At 39.4% G+C, this 17,932-nt stretch overlaps 1 protein-coding gene across 4 annotated transcripts; it reads right to left on the bottom strand.

The window, feature by feature from the left end:
* Window positions 1-10: 10 nt before the first annotated feature.
* zgc:162472 (uncharacterized protein LOC553495 homolog) lies at window positions 11-16,928 on the bottom strand. Of its 4 annotated transcripts, none has more exons than XM_055019294.1 (29): window positions 16,816-16,928; window positions 13,880-14,091; window positions 13,144-13,783; window positions 12,928-13,031; window positions 12,749-12,814; window positions 11,464-11,619; window positions 11,209-11,342; window positions 11,029-11,123; window positions 10,860-10,914; window positions 10,630-10,764; window positions 9,294-9,536; window positions 9,003-9,066; window positions 8,714-8,912; window positions 8,523-8,632; window positions 8,031-8,397; window positions 7,688-7,822; window positions 6,561-6,597; window positions 6,347-6,460; window positions 3,914-6,242; window positions 3,620-3,777; window positions 3,276-3,520; window positions 2,605-2,659; window positions 2,346-2,499; window positions 2,115-2,253; window positions 1,996-2,029; window positions 1,808-1,909; window positions 1,453-1,723; window positions 1,070-1,340; window positions 11-971 (listed from the first exon to the last, which is right to left on the bottom strand). In XM_055019294.1, the coding sequence occupies exons 2-29, from the start codon at window positions 14,083-14,085 to the stop codon at window positions 852-854; spliced, it is 6,738 nt and encodes a 2,245-aa protein (XP_054875269.1). In that variant the 5' UTR covers window positions 14,086-14,091; window positions 16,816-16,928; the 3' UTR covers window positions 11-851. The 4 variants fall into 4 exon arrangements, with proteins under 4 accessions (XP_054875269.1, XP_054875270.1, XP_023121277.2 ...); XM_055019295.1 differs by having other exon boundaries at window positions 2,115-2,250; XM_023265509.3 differs by having other exon boundaries at window positions 9,303-9,536.
* Between the last annotated feature and the right edge of the window lie 1,004 nt (window positions 16,929-17,932).

The raw sequence follows: 17,932 nt of genomic DNA, 5'->3' as shown, positions 1-17,932 counted from the left end.
TCAGACTGTATTAAGTGGTGGTGGAAAAAGTGTTTAATTCAGATCTTGCAGAATTCCAAGTTTTACTTTGAATTCACAAATGAATTAAGGTAGGCAACACATTAAGTGTCTTTTTCATGTATCAAACATATTAATCTGAATGCTGCATAACTGTACAAGGTACTCTCTGAGTGCTCAACAGATCTACACTATATACAGTAAAACAAAATTTCTTAAGCTACAACGAACTCTGCTGAGAATCGGATCCATTTTGCTTAATGAAATTCTGTCTGATGTCTTCTTTTTTTCTAAACTCAAAGCTAATTCCAAGATGTCAGAATTTGCACAGAAGAGATATTAAAAAAGAAATACACTGAAACATAAACCTGTACATGACATTAAGTTACTGAGTTACATTTTTCTTCCTGAGACCAACAATGTGGTCTGAAAATTGGACAAACGTGGGGGGAAAAAAGGTTGTTATTGTACAATATTTACATTTTCACAGCTGGTTAATAAAAATGTTATGAAATTTGACACATGAAGCATAATGACACATTCAGAAAAAGCTGGTACTTCTTCAAACTAGTGATTCACCAGTGTTTTGTTATCCAGGTGTAAAAGCGCTGCAATGTTTAATATTTGAATAAATGGCAATGCAAAAATGAATTTCAGCAAACTGAAACTGCTGTACATATTCAAAGTGCTTGTAGAAGTCAAAAAATGCATTTGTCGGCATACTCAATAAAGCAGTACAGCTATGAGCAAGCAATATTTTAGCTATAAATAAACCTAGACATAACTTAATAACAAAAGCCTCAAAAAAAGCAAGCCACCTGCAGGTTCCTCCTCTCCTTCCAGCTCTCTGGTTTTCAATCGTCCTCCACTTCTGTAAAAATGTCACTTAAGAAGTACTGAGACACACTGGTGGGCTCCTCCTCCTCCTCTAAAGAGCTGCTCTCCATATATTCACTTTGCTGGGAAGCTGAAACCTGCAACAAACAACAAATGACCAGCTGTAATCAGCTCCTGTTGATGTGTAAAATTACCACTGAATTAAGACAGTTTCCACCTCCGGTATCCTCCTTACCTCAGCTGTAGACTGTGACATGCTAGGAGATGGACCTGAGCTGTTGGGACTGTGGTCAGACGTCTGTTGGAAGTCCACCTCTGTTTGTGTTGGTGGTGTAACAGATGTTGAATGAGCTTCATTTTGTGGCTGTGTCAAGCTTAATGTGGGAGCGACATCATGTGATGTGGATGCTGCAGGCTCTGACAAAGATTGTTTATCTGCTGCTTTGCCAGGTGGAGGATCGATTGAAGGAGTCTCAGAAGGGAAGGGAGCAAAGTCTTTGGGTTTTCTGTCAGGTATTGGAAAATAGAAAAAACATTTAATTAGAATTGAGAAATTTCAACATGAAAACCGCGTAATTATTCTGATTTGGAGACAGGATATGTACTGTTTTATCTCACCTTTTCCAACTACTTGTTCCACTACTCTGTGTACTCTGTGCCTCTGAGTTGCAGTGAGGATCTCTACCACCTGTCAGAGTCTCTTTATTAGTGTCTGCATCAACACTCCCTCCTTTATGTGGCTCAGTGTCATCAAAGGCTTTTGGTGGCACAGAATCACCAGAATGCTCTGAGTCCTGTGTGGTGTTTATTTGGGTGGGGACTGACTCTGCTTCCAGGGTGTTGCTTGTTTGTTTCTTCCTTGCATTACTGGACTTAACCTGTGGTTTGGCTGGTTAAGGGAGAGACAGGTACAAGATGAAAAGACGTATCTAATTTGCTGTGAATGCATGTGATGTGCTTGTCTTCTGCCTACCTTTTCTTCTAATACCCGATATTGTCTGCTTTGCAGCGGCAACGTCTGTCTCGTTATTGTCTGCAGTGTCTGGACGCTTTTCTGGCTGGACTGTAGTAGTTTCTGTTCCATTAACACACAAAATCAAAATTAACTCTATTATATAACAATAACTTATAAGATGTCAGAGAATAATGCAATCACTTTACCATATGGATCCACTGGGTTCTCAGTGGTAGAATGCTGGTGGATGAAAGAAGAATACATGTGGAATTAATAAATTTTAATCACAATGCAGCCACAAATGACTTCTTTCAACTGCACTTACTATCAACGCAGCTAGCTCTGGCCCAGTGTCTTTTAAGTCGATGGGGCCCATTACACCACTCTCCCCTGCAGACATGGGCACATGGGCACTAGCGAGAGACCCATCTCCTGCTTCCACCAAACTCTCTGCACAAACACTGCTGAGAGGTGAAGAAGGTCACAGAATCAGACACTAAAAAAAATATACTCCATGCTTGTCTGGATGGCTAACTGATAAAGAGCAGATGCTAACCCGGGCTGCTGTACTGATGCATCTGTTGCAGGAAGATAAGAGAGGTGCTCAACTGCACTGTTGACCACTTCCCCTGATGAGGAGACCGGGATCTCAGTCAGAGAGAGGATGAAAAATGGCTCATCAGGATCTGAAGGCACCTGCTCTGGCAGCACTGAGAGGCAGTGAGAAAAGTTTTAGCCAAAACAACAGAAGATATACTGCAAAGTTTGGACCAAATCAAACATTGTGAGAGGAAGGTAATTTATGACTGACTTACTCCCTGAAAAAACTGGATAGCTCTGGATCACTTCTGTACTCGCCGTTGACGCAATCTAGGATTAAGAGAATCGGAGGGAAACTTTTGAGTTTCTTGACTAATATTTCACCTCATCCTTGATCAAAATTGGGATTTTATGTGTTTTGCTGATATCTGTCTATTCTCACATTGACATCACAAGCTATGTTTCAAATGTATTCATTTGACCTGATTCTAAACTATTTTAAGACCATAACATAAAGAAGACATTAGCCTAAAATAAAGTTTTATACAGTTACGGTGGTTCGGTCAAGTCTAGACTTGTACCACTTTGATGGCTACTTCAACCGTTTATCCAATATGTTCAGCCGTTTCAATTATTATCTATTGCTTTTAGCTAAACATTTTAACCATTTATGCTTCAGTTTTTTAAAAGAAAAGTTTTAATTAAATAAGAATTTAAAAACAAAAGATTTCCTCTGCAATCTCTCCTCAAACCCACTGCAGAAGCATATCCATGGTGTCCTTGGATGAGATTAGCTATATCTATATCGTAGCCAGCTTTTTGATGACATGATGAATAGATTTTGCTCTGTATTATTAAAACTTTGTTGCATATCTGGGATGCAAATATCGCAATCACATTTGCAGTACTCACAAATTCCTAAGCACAGATTGAGTATTTATCTTACCTGGGTAGAAGGTACACAATTCAGAGAGGCTTGAGAATCATTTGAAGGGGAGCTGTGACTTTGACTTTGTTGAGTGATAACTTGTGACCAGCAGACAACAGAAGACCCCGCGTCACTTGGAGTGGAGGTTTGGTGATCAGATTTATAGATACCTCCCTTAACTGGTTCCTGCATGTCAGGTCTGAGTTCAGACGCTGGTTTGTGATCAACAGAAGTAGCCACAATTTGTGAGCAACTACCAGAGTCTGTGGAAAAGAAGGAGCATTAATGAAAATCCAAGAGTTAGATGATAATCTGCTCAGCACTGTTCAAGGCAGGAGAGCTTGTTTTAAAAGGTATCAAACCTGTTTCTGCTGGTGTTATGTTCTGTACTTTCCGGGGTTGTGAAGGACGACTGCTGCATGCCAGGTTGGGTTTGGGTTTTATTAGCCGACCTCTACGGACTTGATGAGCTTTTCTTGAGATCTTAGAAGTGTCGGTCAACTCTGACTCTCTGTCATCACTGGTTGAAGTGGGGATAAAAGTTACAAGAGAAATCTGTACTCACAATTCCTTTAAAACAGAGCTGTAACAGAAATCAGTATTGACATTGTCAGCTGCATTTTTGACTGATTATTGACAAAAAACTCATGTCTCACCTTTGGATGGAGGAGTCTTTGTTGGAACATTCTGAGTATTTTTTTGACTCTTTGGAAACATCCTTTAAAGGCTGGACTTCTGAAACTGCAGTTGAGTCATCTGTTTGTTGTACATTTGTCTCTGTAACTTGGGTGGACATGTCCGGCATACCATCGTCGCGTAAAGTAGGATCAGCCTCCACCAGATCTTTGCTTAAAAATTTGTCCCCTGTTGATTCCATTTCAACTTTGGATTGCTCACTACTTGTATTTCCAATAACTTGGTCTGTCAACACAGGTTGATACTCAGCAACACAAGATGTTTCCATGGTCGCACCATCAGAGGATGCTGCTTCGTTATTTGTGATGTCCAGTAATTTTTCAGAATCTGCAGGTCCAACTTCTATTGAATGAAGTCCTGCTCTTGAGGAACAATGTGCTAACGTCAAGGGCTTGTTGTCTTTCTCTGTGAGATTCTGATTATTGTCCCCAGATTGTTGTTCTGATGAAACATTTGAGGTGGTGCCCACATGGCAACGTTCTGGAGGTCTACTGTTATTATCTGACTGAAGTTTCATCATTCGAGTGGATGATCCTAAATTAGGTTTGGGTTTCACCTTAGGAAACCGCCGCCTTCGTTGAGGAACATTTTTTTCAGAGTCCTCTGCACTTGAGACTGATCCAACATCTGTCTTTTCATCCTCAGTTGACGATAGTTCTTGTGTGCATTTGTGAGCAGAACCTAATTCCAGTGATTGCACTAGAACTGAAGGAGAACTAGTACTTTTAATTTGACTTGATTTTTCTGGAGGTGTGGTACTGCAACTTGGCTGTGCTTCTACCTCTGCTGTTGTGTTTTCAGTGGAATCAGATGTAGAAGTTGGGCTGTGAGGTTTTTCCACAACCTGCAGGAGCGTAACAGGGTCTTTTCTGGATTGTAGTTTAGACTGAATATTTCTTGATGCCTGTGGCAAGTTTGGTTTGGGTTTTTGTAATCGACTCCTTCTCAATCTACAAGCAGATGCAACTTCACCCCCATCTTTACTGACTGGTAACTCTTCTATGGCAGGTTGGACACTACTTTCTTGGACTGAGGCTGAATTCACATTTGACCCTTGTTCAACTTGTGATTCTGTGACTGTTAAGTTAGTTGTCACCACATTGTTAGAAGTACTTTCAGTTGTTCCAACTGTAGTTGTCAGATTTTCATGTGTGAACTCAGAAGTTGACCCTGTGTCTCTGGTGATCTGCTCCTTACTGGATTCAAATTCCAAATTCAACAAAGCAGGATCAGGATGACTTTGTGTTTCATGAGAGGGGTTGCATGTTGGTTGTGGTTCCACCTTTATTGTGTTTTTGTGGAAGTCGGGGTTTGGAGTTAGGCTTGAATCTTTGTCTGCAGGTGCTTTTGTGGTTTTAAGTTTAGACTTTGCAGTTCTTGATGTTTGTTGTAGGTTTGGTTTCGGTTTGACTTTTTGTAATCGACCCCTTCTAGACTGGTAAGTAGTTGGGACCACACTCTCTTCCTTTTGTTTTTCAGATGGATCTTCTGCAGGTGAAACACATGAGGTAGATTTGTCACTGCTCTCTTGTACTGGGGCTGGATCCGTGTCTGAGCCTTTTTCAACCTCCATGTTCATCGAGTCAGATGTCACAGGATTATTAAAACCAGCCTTAGCCTCTTCAACACAAGATTTAAGTTTTTCATCTGTGGACTTGGATGTTGATTCTGTGTCTCTGATGGTCTGATCCCTGTTGGGTTCAAACTGGGATTCTGAATAGCAGGGAGCCTGGACTTCTGAGGAATTCTGATCTGACATTGCTGCACCCGATTCCACCAGCTCAATAAACTTCTCCTGTCTGTCAGATGGCTCTCCGGTTAGTTTGACTTCAGTACTGGAAATGCCATCTTTTACTAATCCCGGAGCACAGTCTGATGTCTTTGGGGCAGTTTCTTCAACAGCTGACATCATCTCATTGGCTGGAGAAAGGCTGGGAGCAACTGAGTGGTTCTCTTCAGCTGCCGTTACAGATGATGTCTCTGGTTGGGATTTTGACTGTGCAGTCCTTGAGGTTCGGCCAAGGTTAGGTTTAGGTTTCACTTTAGGTAGGCGTCCCCTCTTGGTTTGTGGAGAACTTGCATTTGAGCTTTCTGACTGTGGGACAGGCATCTCACCACTGTCTATTACGCTGCCTTGTAGTTCCAAAGTGGCAACAGTCTCTGATGTTTCTGTGACTTCTTGACTAAAAGCTGCAGACACAGAAGGAATGGAGCTTTCCTCTTGTGCAGTCTGCTTTAATGCAGTCTCTTCTTCTGGATAGTTGGTTTCATTCACATCAGCTGATGTGTCTGCAATTAAACACATTGTTGCATTTTAAAGTAGTGTAATTTATTATGAAACAAATAAAGACATACTCTTACACAAGAAACCTTGTTATATCTGGGTCACTAACCTGCTGCGTGATCTTGTATGGCTGTTTGATTTGGTGCTGACTGAGAGATGTGAGTCAGGTTGCCGATGGTCAACAGGGTTTGAGCTGCTTCATTGTAGCTCTCATCCTCATTTACTGAAAGAAGTCACCCAAAAAATGTGGACTTTGAAACTATCCAAGAATTTAATCCAAGAAAAATGCACCAGAAGTGACTCAGAATACTTCTTCAACATACCTTCTGTGTGTTCTGAAGAAAGGAAGTCTATAACATCCTGCAAGGCAAACAAAGACATTGTGTGACATCAAAGCTTGTCTTATGAGCTACATTAGTGTCCAAGAGGTAGTGTATAAACACATGTAGCACAGTAGCCCCAGTTACACATCTGTATCATTTACTTTGTACATCTCTGTCACTTGAGTGTATCCGGGCAACAACTACTGCTATGATTTCATCCAGATCAGTAAAAGTATGGAATACCAAGACTGAACTGGACACTGTTCAAATCACAATTTCTTGGTTCATTTTTTATTTTAAATGTGCTAAAATTAAACTAGAAATAATGCCAAGTCTCAACAGGGCTGAGTCATACATGCACTAGGGCTGCACGATTATGACCAAAATGCTAATCACATTTATTGATTTAGTGGCAACAACTTTTCATTGCTCTTTCACATTTGAATAACAAAGCACTGCCTCACTCCCACACTGTGCTGCATTTCTACAGATATACAAACATTTGCATGAAAATATGACTTTTAATGAGGTTCTTTTCCCACCTGAATTCAGAGCCTGTCTTCGAAGCAAAACATTATTTAAATTCTACCAAAAGCATCTGGTCAATATCTGCTTACTGATAAACCCTACAATTTAGGAATGTATCCTAAATGCCTCACATGCAGGCTACAGTAGACATTAAGTGGTGGTTGTGCAGACAGAAGCTTCTCGTCTCCCCTCTCATTTACTGCAGAACAGCAACTAAGACAGGTAAGTGACCAAAAGCTACATTGGAAAGAGTGAAGTAAGGTATTCTAGTTTCAGATTTACTCATGTTGAAGCCAAGTGAAATTATCTAGATAGACTACTTTCTAAGAGTTAAGTTTTCTATGTGCAGAGAAAGCATTTTAACCTTTTGATGTGCAGTGTGGGTCAGGAGATACCCATTTTCCATTGGATTTAGGTCACTTTTGACCCATGTTGTGCATCAAAGGGTTAAATGTCAATCGCTTGCACACCCCTAACATGCATTAAAACTAAAAATAGGGAGACATTGCAAGATGCTTAAAAATTATGTTAAAGTAATATGTGTAACTGGGGATAATGAGCTACACACTTCTACTACATTTTAGGCATAGATCACTTACAACCAGCAGATCCAACTGATGTTCACATGGTTCAGCTGTGCCTGCCTCATGTTGTGCCTGCTCACAAGAGGAATCAGGGCACAGTGCATCTTGGGAAATGCCCAACACATCAGGCATACTGGCCAAGATATCAAGCTGAGTGTGGGATGGGGGTGGGGGTGGGGGGGTGGGGGGGTGGGGGTGGGGGGTCAGAGTGGAGGATTTGACATGTGGAATGTAAAAAAACATGCACAAAGAAAAAACAATGCAAAGCACAAACATGCTTACCATAAAAATTATGTAAAAATAAAATTAATGAATGACGTGTGTCTTTGCAACATGAGGAGGAAACCGTTTCTCATACCTCCACCATAGTCTCATCCACTTCTGAGATCCCAGAGTGAGATGTGTTCAGGCTGGCTGGCACAAAGATGGGAGCGTGGCCGTCTCTACTGGAGCTACATGCAAGCTGCCCCTCCTCCACCTCTTCATCCTCATCACTGAAATCTGACTGAGAGGCCCTGAGCGTGACTAGTTTGGGCTTCTTAGACTTTTGGGGTGATTCTGGCTTTGATGATCTCCGCCTCTTGGCTGTGCCTTTGGGTTTAGGTTTGGCAGCAGAAGCAGTGGACCCTGCTGGAGACGCAGAAGTGGTTTCAGATGCAGAGGAGTGTACGTCCTCTTTGGCAGGGTATGTCAAGGGCTTGGTGGGTTTGGGCACTCGGCCATATCTATGGAACAAAATTACACACAGATGAAGACAAGTAATACACAAAGTAGTTATTTTGGGAATGATAAAAACATGGTGTAGTGTTACAATGGGTGTCTCTCAGTGAAGACATGAATTCTTTTATACCTAGTAGGTTGAGGAGGTTTAAAAGTGACATCTTCTTCTTCAGAGGAAATGTCATCACTGGCTGACTTTTTGTTACTGGCCTGGTTTGAAGGTGATGCATCTTTATTCACCTAAAATGTTAGTAACTTTCAGTAAGACAAACACTAAATGTGTAGAAAATTTTGATGGCTCTGAACTGATAATGAACCAACCTGCTCTGTCGTGGCTCCATCACTCACGCTCTCGTCCCCTTTATCTGCCACAGTATCTTTGGCTGCTGTGGTAAGGGGAAGCTTTTTACCCCACTTCCGGCCCAAAGGCAGCAGTGGTTTCGGTGCTCTGCCTCGTGAGAGTTTTGCTGGCTTGATTGCGGTGTCCTTGGCTGTATTCACATTTTGAGACTTTTCAGACCTGAGTATTAGGACAAAAGAGGGAATTGTAATGCCAATGAAAATGCACAAGAATAGCTTTGGGTAAGTTGACATTTCCAAAGCTACATACACGTCTGAACTTGTGTGGTCCTCAGGAAGAGCTGCCTCAGTGTCTTCGGGTATGCCGGCCTCACCTGAGAAGATAATGTAAAACAAAATGAAGCGGCAGTCAAAAAGAGTCAAAGAGAGAAACTGGGAAAACTCTGAGGAATAAACGGTCAGTGGAGAATTTAAACATGGCTTGCCTCAATCCTTCATTTTTTGGAATTTGAGAAATCAGTTAGGCAAAACAAAAAGGTCAAAGACTAAAAAGTTTACACGTCTTATGAAAATCAAGGCATATTTCTTCAAATAACTGAACTGTGCTCACTGCTCTTTTCATCTGTTTTGTCCTTCTTGTCATTTGGCTCTTCAGTCAAGTCGTCTGATTTTTTCTTTCTTTTGCATTTCCTGTTTGGCTCAGAAGCAGGGATTCCTCCATCATTACAGAGGTCCTCGTTCTCTTTCTCTCCTTCCTCCTCTGCCTCCAAGTCAGGAATTTGATTCTCATCTTCTTCTTCATCTTCCTCCTCCACATCGCTCAGCTTTCTTGCAGTTTTTTTGGCTGTAGAGGGAAAGAGAACACAGGGATATTTTTTTTTTACATCTGAGAGAAGCTAAAGGCCAATTTCTGCTGTCTGCTCTCCATGTCCACAAGGGTCCATGAGACATAGTTCATGAGGGTCCGTGCAGACATCCATGTGCAGCCACAAAAACAAAATGAATGCTTGTTTTGAGGTGAGGCTGTTTGAGAAGATTTGATATTTTCCACGCCTTCGTAACTCATCATTAAAGCTACAGTAAGCAGAAATCTGGAGAAGGTAAAAAGAAAACTGTCAGAACTTGAAAATATACAGCCCCCCTCCTGCAGTTTTCCCCTCTTTTATTGTTGTTTTAAGATTAAGCAGACGAGCACATACTTCAAATCTTCAGATAGTCGAGCTAAAAGTCAACATTAATTTGTGGTTTCACCAGCGATTCAAACTCAAGTGAAAGTCCTCTGTCTAACCTCTATCCCTCAATCCCTCTATCTCTATCCCTCTACCTCTTCTGTCCCTCTCAACCCGCCCGGCCAGCAGGCAGATGGGTCCCCCCACATTAGAGCCGGGTTCTGCTCGAGGTTTTTTTCCCTGTTAAAAGGGTGTTTTCCTTGCCACTGTCGCCTTTTGGCTTGCTCTGGGGGTCAGGCATATGGGTTCTGTAAAGCGTCTCGAGACAATTTGACTGTAATTGGCGCTATATAATAATGAATTGAATTGAATTGAATAACCTATGACGCCACCACATCCTGCTCTCATCGCAGACTTCACTGCTGTTTATACTACCTCAACAGATCTTGTAAATGCCTTTGATTGGCTAAAATTGCCCGTCACAGGCAGGATCTCCTAAAGCCTGAAAACGGAGCCAAGAGGAGGTGCAGAAGACTAGTTTCCTCTCAGACCACTTAAGTTGCATATGTTGAAAAGCTAGTATGGAATTTTTGACCAATGAAAGCAAAAAATGTTGCCTACCCCTACTTTAAAAGGATTAAAATGTGTAGTGATTAGCACACCACTCACTGACCTTAAGAGAGATCCTTTTCACAGACAAACATGATGTTATAAATAAACTGCCCTCTGAGTATTAAACAAAATAATAAAGCACAGAAAGACAATTACCTTTTGTCTTCCTCTTGCGTTTCTTGGGGGAGTTCTTCTCAGCAAATGACTTGAGTTTCTTCCTGTTTTTCTGAAATTCCAAAATCTTCTCTAACAGCTTAGAGAAATATTCTATGTCCAGTTTGCGCCTCTCTTCTACAAAACAATAATCAGTGAATATAACAAATAAGGCATTAATAAATGAATGTGTTAAACAACCAGCTAAACATAAGATCCTTCTGAATACTTACTAAAAGCTTTGTCAATCCTCCAGGAATTCTCTCGCTCTTCTTTTTTAAATTTGTTCTGAAAGTTCAAATCAATACAATTAGTATCAACAAACATTTTTGACTATTTAGCAAAGTTTTTTCTTCATTATCATGTTCTGGAAAAACATGTATATTTGTACTTATCACTGACCTTTATTTCTGATCGAGCTCTGTGAGGAAACAGTTGACAAATCATGGAAAAGTCTGTCCCCACCATGCTAACTGCCAGGAAGAACATGTCTGTCTCTGAAAACCAAAGTAAAAACAAATATGGAAAAGGCATCAAAATAAGATGTATTTCAGGTATGTCTAATATTTCTATTAGTCTAACCTTCACTGGACCATGGTTTCGAATAGTTCCCTTTCCTGAAACTTGAGTAAGTTGTGGTGGAGCCACGCTCAAAGATGGGGTCTCGATTTTCTGCTGGGTTTGGCCCTTTGGCTCGCTGGACTTCCACTGTTAAGCTGAGACAGAGGTTGAAGGGATATCAGTCAGCCAACAAATGCTCCCATCATTTCTAATGTGACAATAACATGTTTTAATTCAGAGGGAACAAAATCACATGGCCAACAAAACTCCACTGACCTCTCTTCATCAATGATCAGTGAGCCATCTTCTGCTACTTTGACCTGAGGGACCATGAGCGCTTCTTCCTGTTCTTCGTCTGCTTCCTCCTCATCCTCCTCTCTTGAGTTCACTGTGCTGGGTGGCACTTCAAGCTCCTGTGGTCGCTCTGGAGACCTTCAAGAATTGCATTGCAAATATGAGACGGAAGGAACAGGGCTGTCATGCAAGTAACAAGTACATCTCATTACATAAAGTACTGCGTGCCCATATAAAAGTCATAGCAGCTAACAGAGACACTAATGAAAAATACATTGCATTCCCCAGACAATTTTTTTTATTTAGTTTAGCTTGTCAAGATTAATCTGTGTCAATACAGCTATACATTTGAGTCAAATTTTATGTATCAGATGATCAGGTATTAAACACATTAAACACAACTTGAAATTTGTTTTTAGTAAATCCAGTAAAACTTCTGCAATTCATTAAACAGATACATTATTTGGGTTTTATTATCATTCCATAGCTGGAAAGGACAATTTTTGGGAAATATCTAACATTTACAACAAGGTGGAAGTTTCATTGCCAAATGTTTTCATATTTTTTTCATGGTGGATGTTTTGCTTTGAAGAAAGTATAAGTCAATCGCTTCAGTACTTAATATCAGCGTTTCAATAGTTTCTGTCAAAAGGGGACATTTACAAATGTAAAACTAGTTGACAGCTATGATGATTAAAAAAATCTATTCTGGCGTAACTAATGTTGTTTGCAAGTCAATGTGGCGAAGACACATGTTTTTCTCCAAAGGCCACAGCGATCATCTGATGTAGAGCAAGATACTGTCATCTCAGGTGAGACTACAAGTTGTGTCACAATATACAAGTTTAGGAATATATTTAGATTTAAACCTTGGGTTCAAAGGGTCTGTAATAAGGTCCAATTCATTTTTGTGAAACTTTAGCTTCATGAGGAACATCCTATGTAGTAAGGAAGCAAAACCGTGGTGTTCTCCTACTTGCAGATAAACAGGTTTAATACACATTCTATAGTCCTCCAATCACTGAATTCATTATTCAAACAAGCAACTAAAACTTCATCCAAGAAGCTATTCGGTTTATATCATCGCCATAGTCAGAAATATAGATGACAGGAAATTATTTTTAAAAACTTGGGGAAAAATTAAAATCATTAAAACCTTTTCTGTATTTTGCTATGGAAAACAGAAGTATTATTTTGTTTCCCGCAATGTTCAACATCAGTGAACTGTAAAGAAATGGGCTTCTAAAATTATGTTTGATACACTTACTTTTCTCTTTCTGGTGAAGGTGGAATCACAGTCTCTTTCTCTTGAGCAGAGTCTTCAATACTAGATCTGAAAAAAACAAAACAACACAATTCTGTTTAGAAATTAAGATCTACGATAATCAATACAAAGCATCTCTGGAAGTTAGAATTAAATGTCACCCAAGCTTGCTAAATACTTACGACATGGGGTTAGATGTTGGAAGATAACGGATAAGGTCACTCATGGTCATTTTGGCAGGATCTAAAGAAAACTCCTTTGAAAGTGCCTTAGCTTTCTTGAGTTTCTGAAACATCAAATTACATCATTCATTTGACAGAATAAATTATGATATAGGGTAATCATAATAAAGATATTAAACTTAGAAACTATGGAGAAAGACAATAATGTGAGCTCACCTTTTCTTTGCACCTCTCCTGTCGTAGCAGCTCTCTGAGCTTTTGGGCCTTTACAAGCCTCTGTAAGTCTGATGGGCTGTTCAGGAGTTTACTCAGGGAGTATGCAGACTGTGTGAGTGAAAGCACATTCTTAGATGATACAAGAGTCTTGGCTTTCTCTGATATTTCAATAGCTTCTTTATCTGGCAGAGATGGTGGTACTTTATCCGGCGGTCTGGGAGGAACTTCTTTAACCTGACTGGTGGAAATGTTTTCTAATTTTTTGCTACCGTCTGCTGGCACATGGGTTTGTTTAAGTGAGTCTTCATCTGCAGGAACATCTGAAGGTCCTAAAGTACTGGAAGAAATGTGGGGGGCTTTAGGTTGTATCTTGAGCAGCTTGCTCTCTCCTGAAGGCCTTCGTCTCCTTGGGGACTGGAATCCCTGAGAGGTTGCTGAAATCCCAGATGTTGTTGGCTTGTCAAGGTTTGAGCCAGAGCCTTCAACAGGAGCTTGAGAAACTGCTTTGACAGGTGACTTTGGTGTCCGAGAGAGTGTGGAGAGGCGGCCAGGAGCCACTTTGGGCTTGACAGAAAACCGCTTCCTTCTCTGGACTGCTGCTGAGGAACTGGTACCTTCCCCATTTGGATCACTGCCATCCCTAAACCGCAGTAGGGAAAGTTATTTTAGTTATACATAACAAAAGCAGTAGCCACGGCTTCTAAAATAATAAGAAGACATTTTGCTTGTCACTCACCCTGGAGCTAGAACTTTTTCTGATGGAGTCACGTCAGACTTGTTGTCTGCCACAGCTGTAGTACTGCTGCTCTCAGCAGCATCTCTTGGAGCCTCACTGGCCTCCTGGTTTGCTGAAGGGGCTTCCTGAAGTGCTGCTGCTGTTGCTGCAGTTCTCCCTGTCGCGCCAACATTAGGACGAACACTAAATCTTGACCGCCGAAACATTTTGACCTGAAAACACAGAATAAGTTAAAGCTGCATCAATATTCAATCAGCAAACCCGGTAAAACCAGCTGGAAGCAAAATGTTACGAACAAACTACTCAACATTTGTGAAAAACCACCAATGGCATAGCCCATGTGCTTTACATATGTCAGCTGACAAATGTCCACAGATTTTAATGCATTTGTAATTTAACCACTTTTCTTTCACAAAGATCTTATTAGAACATTATTTGTTAGCAAATACAGCTTAACTGACTTCCTAAATTCTTGTCTTAATGTAAAATTTTGTCCTCACATACAGTATGATAACACAGAATTACATGCTGAACCATCAATATGCATCATATAGATTGCAAGTTTAGCAGTAAGCGACAACATAACTATTAAATTATATAGCCAGTGCTTTCATAGCAAAAAAAGGAAAGGTAATTAGCTTTTTTGGTTGCAATTGAAATATTGCAATGCCAATTGGTTGTCAGCTTAAGTTGAGAAAATTGTGATTTGATGGTTTGTGCTTTCTAACATCACAGTTAAAACAGTCTACATTTTTGCCAGATACCCTTATATAGCTTATTGCGTTTCTGAAGGGAAAAAAAATTTACACTATCATATTTGCAAAATACCCTGGGTTAGCTGATTATTGGCCTTGTCAGTTATCGATTCTGATATATTCAGCTTTTTTCCAATTATCTGTTCTGTATTATTATCTACATTAAAAAAATCATGATAAAAAAAATTAATTGAAAAACGTAATACTTCGGCTTTGTTGCAGCAATCTCTCTCTATCTTTAATCACATTGTAGTCTTAAGCAATGTCCTGCCAACGACACTATCTAATGGTTATATGTCACATGAACAGGTTATCATCACTGAAGGATAATATATGTAAAGTTTGCTTTAAACAAACATGAATACGTAAAGATTTTCAGCCAAGTTTTGCATTGGAGTTTGTCTTACTCTAAATTTTGATACTAAGATTTTCAATTTTACAGCAAATGTCAATTCATTGTTATGTGTAACACTAAAACTTTGATTACAGTATTTCATTATTGTGTGTGATATTACTTTACTACCTCAGAATCATCCTCAGTGTCACTTATTTCTTTTCTATTCCTGTCTTGTTCAAGTTTACTTATTTTGCTTTCAAGTAATGGATCATACCTATATATTATTAGGGTAGTGGTGGCTCAGTAGTTAAGGCTTTGGGTCACCGATCAGAAGGTCATGGGTTCAAGCACCAGTACCAAGCTGCCACCTTGAGCAAGATCCTTAACCTGTCTGCTCCAGGAGCACGTTAATGTTAATGTCTAATCCTGTTCTCTGATATGACAAGAGAAAATTCCCCTTATGGAATGAAGAAAAGTAAAAACAGTGCTTTTCTACTTGGTACTGCAATTACTCAGGTTATGCAATTTGGTTTTCTGAGCAACACTTGCCAAAAAAAAAAATCCTTTGGGATTAATAAAGTATGTCTGTCTGTCTGTCTGTCTGTCACTGTCTGTCTGTCACTGTCTGCCAGACCCCTCGTCTGTTACCTTTTGTTGTCTACCAGATCTCTTGATTTAATCACCTTTTGTTCTTTCTTCTCTTACCGTCTGTCATTGATTAGCAACTATACATAAACCAACCACTGTTCACCTTGGTATTTACATACAGCAATACATAAAATGCATACTGGTATACTATACTAAAATGTATATCAGAATACTAATAAACACTCCACTACTGCAAATTTCGAAGCACTCAGAATGAAATTTCTTCAACAGTTGCAAATATCAGTTATCAGCCTCCTTGATTACGAATCATCAATACTGACCCTAAAAAGTTATATCATTCAGCCTTTAGAAAATATGCATGGTTAGTGTTTTGAATAAAACAAATAAAACAATAAAACAAAAGAACATCTAAAGGTAAACCGATGTCCTTGTCGTAATACTTTGTCTGGTAAGAATGTAAGACTTATTGCAGTGTAAAATAAGACTCTTGAATACATCATCGAGTTTTATATTATAGCATAAAGTTTTTAAATCATTCCTTATGTCATTTCAAAAAAGTGAATGGCAATTAAACCTGTTTGTATGAGGTTCGGGTACTTTTTATTAGCACAAGGCTGTTGTAATCTTCTGGCAAACGCATGGAAATCCTAACATGATGCAGCTACAAACTTTGCATCCCATGTACGATTTTCTGAGCTTCTTGAATTGAAAACTGTGAACTGAGAGTAACTAATATGCACCGTACTCGTAGGAGAGCAATTTAGTGGCATCAAAACACAACGCATGTCTTTTAAAATGGATCATTCTACTGCAACGTGGAAGCTTTACCAACCACTAAACTGAATCGCCCTGCTTCTGTAGCATTACAATAAATTATCTAATTTCTGACTTATTGCAAAGCTCAGCTGTTTGGTTCACTGACGGGTAGCGACGCTGACAGTCGAGAAGCCGTTTAGTGTCACCGTAAATCAGAAAGTCACACTAAAATATCATCTGCAGTTTAATAAGCTAACGCATTTGAAAAAAAAACAACAGCAATTCATACAAAAATGCGTCAAAAACGGACAAAACAAGTCGGTAACTGCTCAAAGAGGGGCTCAAACTCGCTTGACAACACTTTAAGTATGGGGCTCTTCCACACTTGGACCGTCTATTATTAACGCTACGAACACTGAGACAACTACTTTTATCATTTTACCGCCTCTTTACGTTTTAATATGTTTTTGACAACGTACCTGCTGAAGAATATGTCGTTTTCTAGACGAAATAAGGTCTCATTTATCGACGAGGAGTAGCGAGTAGCTGACTCCATGCACACACACTAATCCGCCATGTTGTTCATGACGCGATAATATCATGAGAGAAAGGGATTGTGGGAAATGCAGTCAGAGTAGCAGACAGCTGGATGAGGCAAGATCATACAGGTTGGAGGTAATATTGGCCTTGTTTACGCAAGGTATTGTATTTAAACAGAAGTAATCTCCAGATTTATTAGTGGCTAAATGGACTTACTACAACATGCGAACTAAAGTATTAATACAATTAATATGTAGGGAATTTAAGCTTGAAGCTACTTCAAACCAGCAAGTTGTTACCTCAAATGCTGCTAGTGAGTAATCTTGCAAACAATCTAACAAATTCAGTATATTCAGATTTGAAGTATATTCCAATTGTCATTGCCTGCCACGTGTATCATTTTAAAGAAATATAAGATTTGATGACTTTAGAAAAATACTAATTATATAAAATGAAACAAAAAAGCCACAAAATAATCTGCACAAATTAAAAATAAATAAACAAGCAAAGGAGGTCTTTGGATTTGTTGTTTTTTTTCATGTGTATTTTTGTGAACTTCAGTTCAAAATAAGTCAGATTACTCTCTAAAATTACAAATCTATGCTGTAAAGTCTTTACCTTATTCCTATATTACTTACTTACTTACTTTAGCTTCATAACTAATACAACTAAAATGTGTTAGCTGTATGAGTCCATGAGTTAAAGATAATCTCCATAATTAATAACACTGGAATGTCACAGCCATATTATGTATTATAGTCAGGTAAAGTAGTATTTTGTGTAAATTTTGTCGGGTTTCAATCCCTTATATGTAATTATTCAGGTAAAACCACTCCATAAATAACACTGCAGGGTCTTAGCACTAATATTATTAAACCTGTTAAAGTAATGTTAAAATTGCCATTAAAGAATTGAACCGTGTTGTATTTTAATATGCTCTTTCGATTTCTCAATGTATTTTTCTGTTGTCAATTTGCGACTGCCTGGACATGCACATTTTATGATGCTTCTACCGACGCTGCGGGCACATTGCTACTCGTCGTTTGGAAGTCACAG

Source organism: Amphiprion ocellaris, chromosome 17, assembly GCF_022539595.1.
Source record: "Amphiprion ocellaris isolate individual 3 ecotype Okinawa chromosome 17, ASM2253959v1, whole genome shotgun sequence".
Classification (NCBI taxonomy): Eukaryota; Metazoa; Chordata; class Actinopteri; family Pomacentridae; genus Amphiprion; species Amphiprion ocellaris.
Note: the sequence above shows the minus strand (reverse complement) of the source record. Positions and strands in the feature narration are given on the sequence as shown.